Source organism: Blennius ocellaris, assembly GCF_963422515.1.
Source record: "Blennius ocellaris genome assembly, chromosome: 1".
NCBI classification, from domain to species: domain Eukaryota; kingdom Metazoa; phylum Chordata; class Actinopteri; order Blenniiformes; family Blenniidae; genus Blennius; species Blennius ocellaris.
The window spans coordinates 2,641,816-2,652,932 of NC_137650.1; the positions used below are offsets into that span (position 1 = coordinate 2,641,816).

At 41.6% G+C, this 11,117-nt stretch overlaps 1 protein-coding gene across 1 annotated transcript in view; it reads right to left on the bottom strand.

Moving 5' to 3' along the window:
* The window catches only part of LOC308132332 (protein kinase C-binding protein NELL1-like), a 446,993-nt gene extending 437,460 nt beyond the window's left edge, over positions 1-9,533 (bottom strand). The window contains 2 exon segments of the mRNA XM_080499395.1: positions 8,773-8,901; positions 9,413-9,533. Of these exon segments, the coding sequence (XP_080355521.1) occupies positions 8,773-8,901; positions 9,413-9,461 (178 nt within the window). The 5' untranslated portion in view covers positions 9,462-9,533.
* Positions 9,534-11,117: the final 1,584 nt, after the last annotated feature.

Genomic DNA, 11,117 nt, shown 5'->3' on the forward strand with positions numbered 1-11,117 from the left:
TTTAGTTAACTCCTTTAGGAAGCCTCCTAACACCTTTACTGAACTCCTTTAGGAAGCCTCCTAACACCTTTCCTTAACTCCTTTAGGAAGCCTCCTAACACCTTTCCTTAACTCCTTTTGGAAGCCTCCTAACACCTTTCCTTAACTCCTTTAGGAAGCCTCCTAACACCTTTACTGAACTCCTTTAGGAAGCCTCCTAACACCTTTCCTTAACTACTTTAGGAAGCCTCCTAACACCTTTCCTTAACTCCTTTAGGAAGCCTCCTAACACCTTCCCTTAACTCCTTTAGGAAGCGTCCTAACACCTTTCCTTAACTCCTTTAGGAAGCCTCCTAACACCTTTACTGAACTCCTTTAGGAAGCCTCCTAACACCTTTCCTTAACTACTTTAGGAAGCCTCCTAACACCTTTCCTTAACTCCTTTAGGAAGCCTCCTAACACCTTTAGTTAACTCCTTTAGGAAGCCTCCTAACACCTTTACTGAACTCCTTTAGGAAGCCTCCTAACACCTTTCCTTAACTCCTTTAGGAAGCCTCCTAACACCTTTCCTTAACTCCTTTTGGAAGCCTCCTAACACCTTTCCTTAACTCCTTTAGGAAGCCTCCTAACACCTTTACTGAACTCCTTTAGGAAGCCTCCTAACACCTTTCCTTAACTACTTTAGGAAGCCTCCTAACACCTTTCCTTAACTCCTTTAGGAAGCCTCCTAACACCTTCCCTTAACTCCTTTAGGAAGCGTCCTAACACCTTTCCTTAACTCCTTTAGGAAGCCTCCTAACACCTTCCCTTAACTCCTTTAGGAAGCGTCCTAACACCTTTCCTTAACTCCTTTAGGAAGCCTCCTAACACCTTCCCTTAACTCCTTTAGGAAGCCTCCTAACACCTTTACTGAACTCCTTTAGGAAGCCTCCTAACACCTTTCCTTAACTACTTTAGGAAGCCTCCTAACACCTTTCCTTAACTCCTTTAGGAAGCCTCCTAACACCTTCCCTTAACTCCTTTAGGAAGCGTCCTAACACCTTTCCTTAACTCCTTTAGGAAGCCTCCTAACACCTTCCCTTAACTCCTTTAGGAAGCGTCCTAACACCTTTCCTTAACTCCTTTAGGAAGCCTCCTAACACCTTCCCTTAACTCCTTTAGGAAGCCTCCTAACACCTTTACTGAACTCCTTTAGGAAGCCTCCTAACACCTTTCCTTAACCCTGTGATGTCACCCAGGGGGATAAGGTCAAGTCTATAGATAAGGAGAAAGGAGGGACATTTCGACGTGCCCACTGTGTTTTTGCTTGAAACGTTGTGTAAACAGGGCCTGAGTTTCTCGTGTGTTGAGGCTCCGCCCCCCATCGGCTCACCTTGATTGCTCATGAGTGATGCCAGTGGTGTGGAATTGACTCTGCTCTGCCAGTGTGCATCTCCATTATGCGTCTTCCTCAGTGTTTCTTCCTCGTGGCCACGTCTGCTTCAAACCATTTCCTGTCTTTGGGTTATTCCCACGTCCCTTTACCAGATGAACTGATGCCCATACAGTTTTTTGTATGCTTTGGGAATTTGAATAAACTGTTTGATTTGAGCTTGTATGTGTTGTACATCAGATCCTTGATAGCACTGATAGTAAAGGCTTGAAGTGTAAAAAGAAAATCCTGAATACAACATTTAACTCACACATATGTTAGAGAGTGTTTTATAAAAGGTTAAACTAAAATCATGCTCTTCTTTGTTCAGCAGCCATGCAGTTCATGCTCTTAGTTGAATAAAATACAGAAAATCAAGATATTTTCTGATACAACAGATGGAAGACACCTTTGCTTTTTAATGTGTACAAACTCTGTGTTTGTAATTATAATCTGGGTTATATTTAAATAATTTCTATTTACTTGTTGCAGCTTCAAGTGAGACTACCATCTTTTTTGAAAAAGCATTGAATTTCTGGGCTGAAATTGAGTGATTTCAGAATCGGTGTGCTTTTCATAACATCACTCTTTCAGCTGTCACAATATATATTTTTCCTCACGAAAAATTGGAGCAACAACTCGACAAAAGAAGCAGCAGCAGTTTTCTTGTGAACTGGGTTTTAAAGGATTGTGGATGGGAGACCTGTGATGAGCTCCGTATTACTCCTCTACTGTTTTGTTGTGGAAAATCTAAAGTAATCTGGCAGAAGTTCTGCTCTCTCATTTTTCACTGAATTTGTGCCAAAAAGACACAGTATGCGAAGAAACTGTTCATTCACCCTTTCATCTTCTATAATTTCTTTTTTCCAGATGAGAACCCTCGACACCCGAAGCCAACCAAGCCAATGCAGTTTAACTGAAACGTGTTATTAAAATAAGGAAGGAGGGAGACACTGTGAAAACATGTTTATATGTGCTTTGGTACACAGAATTGATTTTTTTTTTTTTTACCTGTATTTTGTAGATTCAGCTATTTTGCCTGAACATACCATTTCTTACAATGGAAGCTATTGTCTTATCTTGTCCAAATGTGGTCATTTCTATGAAATTTCTTGAAACTCATTCTGCGTCCCTTTAAGTTCTTACATTGCTGTTAGATTATAGAAGGTACCATAATTTAGAAAGTACAATTTTGTCTTCCTTTTTATGTGCCTTATCCTTATCTATTTTATTTAAAACTTATTTATTAACCCTTTTTATCTGTTCATACTCTGTTCCTTCCTTTTATTCGCAGCAAATGAAGCTTTTCATTATACAGTGGAGCCAAGCTTTGTCCGCACACATGACAATAAATATCTTGAACTTATTAACGGGCCCGTTCACGAGACGGTTCAAATAAAAAGGCACAATTTTTTCATTTTTATTGCAGAAAAGTTTTGCATTCAGACGGCAACATTTCTAAACTGATGCCTGTTTACACAGAACTGCTGAAAGCGATGTCGCGAGCACGCCAGGCCATGAGTTGGTGCTGTTGGTTGCACCCGGACAACAATACACTATAAACATTTACAATGGACATTTGGACGGACAGGCGACCAATTTGGATTACTAATCTGACTCTGAGTGTCTGTCAACTATAAAACTACTGGAATATGCAGCGAGAGCCACGGCACTCTGGAGGCAAATATTGCTGTTATTGTTCATCTACTGAGCATGAGCAGGATGACAATTTACTGCAGCCACGACGTGCATGCATAGTAGCAGAAGAGCGTTTGTAGAAAAGTACCAGTCGTTTTCAAAACGTTGCGTTTTCAGTTCCTCTGGGCAACGTTTTCATGTAAACTGACGCCCAAATGCAATAAAAGTTTTGCTGTTTGTTGTACAAACAATACTGCAGTTTCAAGGTGTTTTTTTTTGTATGTAAAGGCAACTCCTGCAAAGATAAACCAGCGCTCCTGGCAAATAAAAAGTTTCACTCAATGTTTTTGACCTTTTTGGTCATGTTGGCTGTCATCACTGTTTGTGCTTTTCCTCTGGCAAACTTGGCATGTGCAGCCTGTTTAATAAAACTGAAACTTTTTGCAGTTTGGATTTCATTCTACTACTCAAGAAGTCTCTAAAGAGTGTTATCAGTGCTGCATTTGGCCAGTCATCTAGAAAGGCTCAGTTTAAAGAAAGGCAGGCCTTTAATTAAGACGTGTATACACTAAAGGGGGGGGGGGGGGGGGGGGGGGTTGACTAGTATTGATGGGAGGTAGTCGATTAAACGTTAATTACAGACCATTTAGTCTTTAACACCAAACTGCAGAGTTGTTATATGTCCTAAAATGCTGATGGGAGGTGAGTTGACAGATCTCAGAGAGCTGCATTTGCTGTAACCATTTAACTATCTCAACATTAATGATTCTCAGCAAGAGTCAATGATGAGCAAAGGAATCTATAGTGACCGGACAGATCCACACACGTGTATGTTTAAAACATGGCTGGTGGGTTATTTCATTTCATTAAATTTAAATAACTTCACTGAATGCATGCATTACTCAATGCATTAATATTTGAATATTCTATCTCAGTTATTATATTTAACCTTTATATTGATGATTGAGGGATGCTAAACTAAATTACTATTTGGATACGACTTTAAAAAAAAACATGTACTCGCATCAGCACGGCTAACAGGGTACAAATGTTAAAATGTGTCCTTGGTATAAATAAAGTCATGAAAGGAGTTTATGTACAGTACGGTGGCAGCATCAGCTTCTCCAGTGCTTTTGCTCAACTGTAATCAGCAAAGAGCTTGGTGTGAAAACCCACTCCAATGTTTTGTGCTAAGATCTTTTTTAATGTAAAAAAACTAAAAAACATCCAAAGTGCACTGAGGACATCAGAGTGTGTTCAGGTAGATGACTAGAGCTTGCTGCTGCATCAACGAATACAAAATTATGTTTTAAAGGATGAGCAATACATATAATTGTGCACAACAAAGTTTTCTGCTTTGATTTATACAAAAGGTGCTTTTCAGCACAGATATTAAATGTACCATGCAATCCTAACTAACTCAACTGGATATGGACAAATATTCATTGGGAGCAGCTCTCACGTTCCAGCAATCATGTGAACTTTTGACCATTACGTTGAAGTTTGAGCTCAGACGTCGGTCTTGACTGTGCGATTCCAGCTCGGCTCAGACAGCAGCAGTGAAAATATCTCTTGTCGTGGTTTTATAATCTCTGGTCTTATTCTTGCAGTAAACAGGGTTCACGGCCATCGTCACGGTCGCACGACGACAGACAGCCTGAGACGATCATCGAGAGTGTGAGAAAAAGTCACAACTGCTATCTGACTGCGCGACACAGTGAGACTACTGCCACGATGAACTACAGCTACCAACAACCAATAGGAGTGCAGCAAAAAACAAACAAATAACCAAACAAACAAAAACCTATAAAAGTACGACAGAAAGCGACATCATAATCAGAGCTATGTGTAAGAGCTGCTGCAAGATCGTATGCATCCAAAATGTTGAATTTCATTAAACCTGATGCAATTGATGTAAAGTAAATGTCTTTGACATGTGTGATATAAAGTCAATCTTTTGAGGACTTGGTTTCATTGCGCAGGACAAACACCATGAAGCTGGTTCACTTTTTTTCTATTGAAAGTTGCTGGAAATTAAGTCAATTTCACATTTTTAAGTTCAGTTTTGAAGGTCCTTTAAAGTATGAAGTTGAAATAACTTATCAAAATTAGAGCCTCTAAGATTGTAAAAATAAATAAATAAATGTAATAAATACAACTGGTTAAAAGATACTTATTTCAAAAAAAAAGTTTTATCTGAAACATATTAATCTTACAGGAAGTCTAGACTCTTATTAGTTATTAATTATTTATTATAATGAGTTATTTTGTGTTAAAATTAATTTATCTCACCAATCAGTTCTCTGATCACCATTTAGAAAACTGAGTTTGAGCTCGTTTGCACTGCGATGACATCACTGTAATGATGCCTTCTATTTATTCTGAGAGAAAAAAAACGCATTTCTTGTTTGTCCATTTATTTTAATATTCATTATATCTTGAAAGTGCCTTCATTCACTGACAGTTAGGAGAGTGTCGTGTAGGCAAAGTTATTATTGCTAAATCTTGAGAACCTCAATTCACAACTAGTGGTAAACAAGGTATTTTGTTTGTGCTTTGTGTATATTTCTATTGCTGAGTGCAAGCTTGTATTGTTCTGTTTCCGCAGGATTATGTATATTTCAGAACACTTCTCATGTTGTAAGATGGTACAAGACACAAAGGCTGATTGATGGCTTAGAGAAAAAAAGGAGGCGAGCAATAAACCCTCATTTCAGCGAGCCAGTCAGTGTGTGTTGTTGTTGTTGTGGAGAGAGCGTCACAATATGAGCAGCGAACAAGAGCAATCATTTAAAGCTTCCTGTGAAGGTAAAACACTGATCCACATTCTTGATCCACTTGTATCACAAGATTTTTTTTCCAACACATGAATGATTCTGCAACTGCTTAATTATAGCTACGTGAATTCATTTCCTGGATTTGTAAATATCTCGAAGATGGAGTTGGAATTCTTCTGTAAATTTTGCCGTCATCGTCCAGCCTGACTTTCTCATAGATACGAGCTGCTGAATGACAAGTCTTGCATGGAGGATTGCGAAAATGAAAATGCCATTGACTTTGTGATGAACTCCAGGTCGGGATGGAAGCAATGCTTCACAGAGACGAGCAGCAACACATGACCTATTGTTCTGTTTTGCTCAAAATAAAGCAAGCTTTCTGTTTGGCGGTCAGCCTACATCCTCACCTTCACCTACCATCTTCAACTTTGGGTCCTGACCGGAACAACGGGACGAAACAAGTGGCAACATTATTTTTTCGTTCTCTGGGTGGCTGGAATCCTTCTCATGATAAGAGTGAAGGAGAAACTCAAAGCGCAGCTGCTCCTCCAACCAAGAGAAACAAGCTGGGGGGGGTTCGGATGCCTCCTGGTCGCCTCCCCTAAGAGATTTAGAAACGCACCAGACTTGAAAAGGAGGATAGCAAAACATGCGCTAATAATCATCCTCCCTTTAAATCTCAGTCAACATTAGGACAGGATGTGGTCTGAGTAATGAGGTTGACACTCCGGGCTCCAGTGTAGAAACTGGGTCACCGCCCTCGTCTGGGCAAACTAACTTCACCCAATACATCTCAGACGTTCCAGCAATGTAAGCAATCCTATTCATTCATTTTTTTTTTTTTTTTAAAGAAAAAGGCAATTATAACAACTATGCAAATTTCTTAGCAATTAGCTGAGCTTTGTTCTCTGTTATCACTGAGGGATTATGAACATTTTTGTCGCCTTTCATCACAAGGTCGCATCACAAAATCTGATAAGGACCTTTCAGCTGACACGGCGCTCATGTGTCTTTTGTGTGAAACCTTCATTTGTGCTGCTGGTGCGTTGTGCCCAGAGAGAGGAGCCGCTGAAATGTATTTTCTCACACAAACCATCTGTTGTTTGCGAATCAATGGCTAAGTGGGAGACTGGTGAAACTGGTTCAAGTGTCCAGGCGACGCTACTGCCAGAGTCCTCTCTTTATCTGGCGCTTTTCAAAACACGGCACTGCCCAGTTTCCCAGCCATTTCGCAAGCATTACAATATGTTCCGCCACATTTTATGCAATCCAACAAATGAAAGACGATATTAAGATCAGTGCACAGCATGATTGGACACAGTATACATAAATCATCTTGAGTAATCACTGACCCAATCAGCCACAGTGGTTCCAGCACAGCTTCCGCTCCGACAGTTAATCATGGAGTGTTTGCTGCCACAACCCACTGGAATATCAACTTCTCCATTTTTCAAAAAGAAGGAACCCTTTAATTGCTGCAACTTTGGCCTAAAACTTGCTCTGTGCAGGCATCTGGGTTATGCGGCCATGAAAGCAACACTCAGGCATGCAAAGTGTTAAATAGGTCACCAGGCGAGGATCCTCGTTTCCCACACTATCTGTCCACTGCACCCTGGAAACTGCATGGAGAGCAGCTTGGTGTGTGTGTGTGTGTGTGTGTGTGTGCGTATCATTTAAAAAGTAAGGCTGTGCACGCCGTATGGCCTCCAGCCCTGAATCTTGGACGGCTTCACCTCAGCAGAGTTGGCCGAGCTGCCCTGCCTTCATTCATACACAGCCAGTGGCACACCAAGCCAAGCACTCTCAAAAATAAAACCACACACACAAACGCACGGACACACACACACACACACACAGACACGCACGCACGCACGCACGCACGCACACACAGTATCACTCTGATTTATATGAGCCTCATCACCCAGAGCTGCTGTTTTTGGATTTCGGCTTCTGGTGTTCGTGCCAGAATCTTTGAATTTGAATAGTGAAGCTGGAAAAAGTGAAATGTGTTGTATTCCTGAGGCAGGAAAGGTAACGGACCATGAGTAGTGGAGAAAACTTTAACTGCTGTTGAAAGTCAAACCTTGAAAATGAATGGGAATCTGATTCAAAGTGTGTTTATAATAAGGATTCTGTCAAGCCTCGTCAAAAACCATTTTGTGGGACGGAATATAGAGTCACAGGCAACGTTTCCTGAAGCTGCATCCAAGCACTCACTAAATACAACGGAACATAAACTTGCCTGGAGACTCTCTGATGAAGTCATTTAGATTTTTCTCTCTCAGGGATGTACAGTACATCGCATCCCGTCTCCTTTGGACGGTTACACTCCTACAAGTCTAAATCTGAAGCACTTCAGGTAGAAGGAACAAGTTGTGCCAGTCATTTCTACAGTTCGCAGAAGAAACCCACCATAGAAATCTCCAAACACCAGTGTGACGTCCTGAGCAGCAAACCTTCAAGCATTCCACGAGTTTCACACTATTGCATTGTTTAGGCTTTTTTTCAGCCTGTCTTTTTTGAACAGCTTTTTAAGGGTCTTCGCAGTGAAAATCACTAGAGCTCTAATAGCCACACAGAGGACAGCACTGGGAACCATGTCAATACTGTCAAAATCCAGCGTGAGACAGCAATCAACTCTGTCCAGGAAGATCCTGGGCATCTGCTCCTGGGACAAATTAAATGTGGAGTAATTATGAGAGAAGGCTCCCTGGGGTGCTCCATCTCAGCATCTCTGTTAATGCTATGACACCAAAAGGTGTGGCGCTGCATGGCTCTGCTCACACCAACTAATGAAACAAAGACTGTGTGTGTGTGTGTGTGTGCGTGTGTGTGTGTGTGCGCGCGCGCGCTTACGGATATTGGTTGTGTGCGTGTGCAAGCATCCATGGTGCGTAAAGACAAAGACGTGTCTTGAACTTGAGTCGCGCAACTAATGAAGAAATCGTTAAAGCATGAGTGCCTCACCTCGGAAGAGAAATGCTTTGCTGCTGTTGTGGAGACCTGCCACTTGGGTAATTCCATATGTGGCATTTGCCAGGTCGAGTTCATTGATGATGTCTATCTGGTAGTCTTGATCTGATCCGAAAGCCAAAACTAGAGAGGAGAGGAGAAACACGAGAAGCGGCGGATCAACGACCTGAACCTTGTGGGCTTTAAATGTTCAAATTGTTCAATCACGAAAGACAGGAGAGATGCAGTGTGCACGAGTTAAACATTTCAATAGTGAACAAAGTCTGCTTGTCTTTAAAATGAACTATTTAGGTGTGTGTGTGTGTGTGTGTGTGTGGGGGGGGGGGGGGGGGGGGGGGGTGGATACGTCGTATACAGTATGCCCGCTTCCATCACCTGTAATTCTCCAAAGACTGAATAGATGCACTGCACATTAATGTAAAATGTGAAAACATATTTTATCTGCGGTCTCCTCGTATTTTCTAGTACTGTCTTAATGTAAAAAAAAATTAAGAATAAGACAATTTGCTGCAATTCAAAGATATTACCAACAAATTGTGAGATGCTTGCGCACTAACAGCAAAACCCTTGAAGAGAAGCTTATGCCAAAGAAATACTTATTGCAGTCAGCGGGCGGCTCTCGGCTTACACTTACATGGTTTGGTAAAAAAGAAAAGGGAAAACAGGGCCACGTAAAAATCCATTTGTGTCGAAGTTGCGCTGCAGAGTCCGTTCAGTGGCTGCGCTGCGCCGCGGATCCACACTGACGCTCCGGTCCGTCTGGCGTCTGTGCGCCTCGCTCACCTCGCCTGGATGTGGAGGAACGGAGGAATGGTCCACAGCGCGGGAGCAGGGGTTCCATCTCTGCCAAAACACATCGTTTTAAACCTTTTGGTTTGGATCCGCTGAGTCGCCGCGCGGCGCAGAAAAGCCGCGCGGGTTTGTATTTATTCCGGGAAGATATTAAACCGGACTTCGACGGGGAGATTTGTGATATGCGCAGAAATCAATTCCGCCAATTTCCCCCCCCTGTTCGGACCACAGAAAGTTCCAGTTTTAGAGGTGAGAAAGATGGTTTGAAAAAAAAAGAAAAGAAAAGAAAGAAACTCCGTGAGTGGAGGAGATAGGATTTCTTTCACTGTTTCTACTTGTCACACAACGGGGACGAATCCAAGGAAATGTCAGTCTTGTGCATTACAGTAAAGCCAATGAGCCTAACAAAGTCTGATTAACTGCGTTCAAACGCTGTGGCTTGCAGAGACCGAGCTTGTTCCAAAGATCCACGCAGCAGTCATGATGAGATCCTCGCTCTTTTCGTGTCCCTGCGGGTTTTTTCCCTTTTGGAAGATCCCTTGGATTGAAGAGCGCTGCTCCGCAAAGACCCTGTCCTCTGGGCCCAGTCCTTATTGAGAACCATTAATCACACCTTTCCCCTGCCTGCCTCTAATTTGTGCACATTGTCAGGTTGTCTGGGTTACCTGCACCAACACAACCTGATGGGGGCCAGGAACACTGTGTGTGTGTGCGTGTGCGCCTCCTCCACCTGTGCCTCAGTGCTGCACACCAGGGATGGTGTAATGTCTGCTTTGGGATGCAGGTCACTGTTCCACCCTCACGAATGAGACTGTAAACAACAGAAGCAGACATAACCACTGATCCGGAGCAGAAACATGTTTAAGGGTTTAGGGAAAGCAGAAGCATTTAAAATACCACATTTGTTGCGCAGTGGTGAGGTGATGAGGAAGGTTTCCTTAAAGCGCTCATATTAGCTGCTTGGAGTCCAGACTACTTTCAGTGTGGAGTCTCTGATCTCGACCACACACTGCAACCTTTATGGCCATAAGAGGAGTCACATTAGCTGGAGCTGCAAAACATGTTTAAAATTGAGGTTGACACAGTTATGACGTTTCATACATTGTCACGATTGAAAAAAAAAAGATGTATGTTGTGTTGCATTTGTAAAGTTTCATTACTACTTTAGGAGGGTGAACTTTTATTTTGTTTTTACATTTTTCTTCAGTTTTTGTAGCTGATTTTACAAGTTTCAAACTTCTTTTTCAGCATTGTTTTCAACAATTTTGACATCTTTTTTTAATTAATTTAGGTTTCCGTTGCAATTTTAAACCAATTTTAAACTTTTTCTTAAATAATTTCTTGTCATTTTGGGGTTTGTTTGTTTTTTTAAATATGTTTAGCATATTCTTCCCAATTTCTTGTGGTTTTAGCTAATTTTCCATTATTGTGCCTTCTATTAAAGCCAGCTTAGCAAAGAGATCGTTTTGAAAATGACTGATTTGCAAATTAAATACAAGTAATATACGATGTTAATTTCCATCTATTTCCGTGGACACTTCACTACA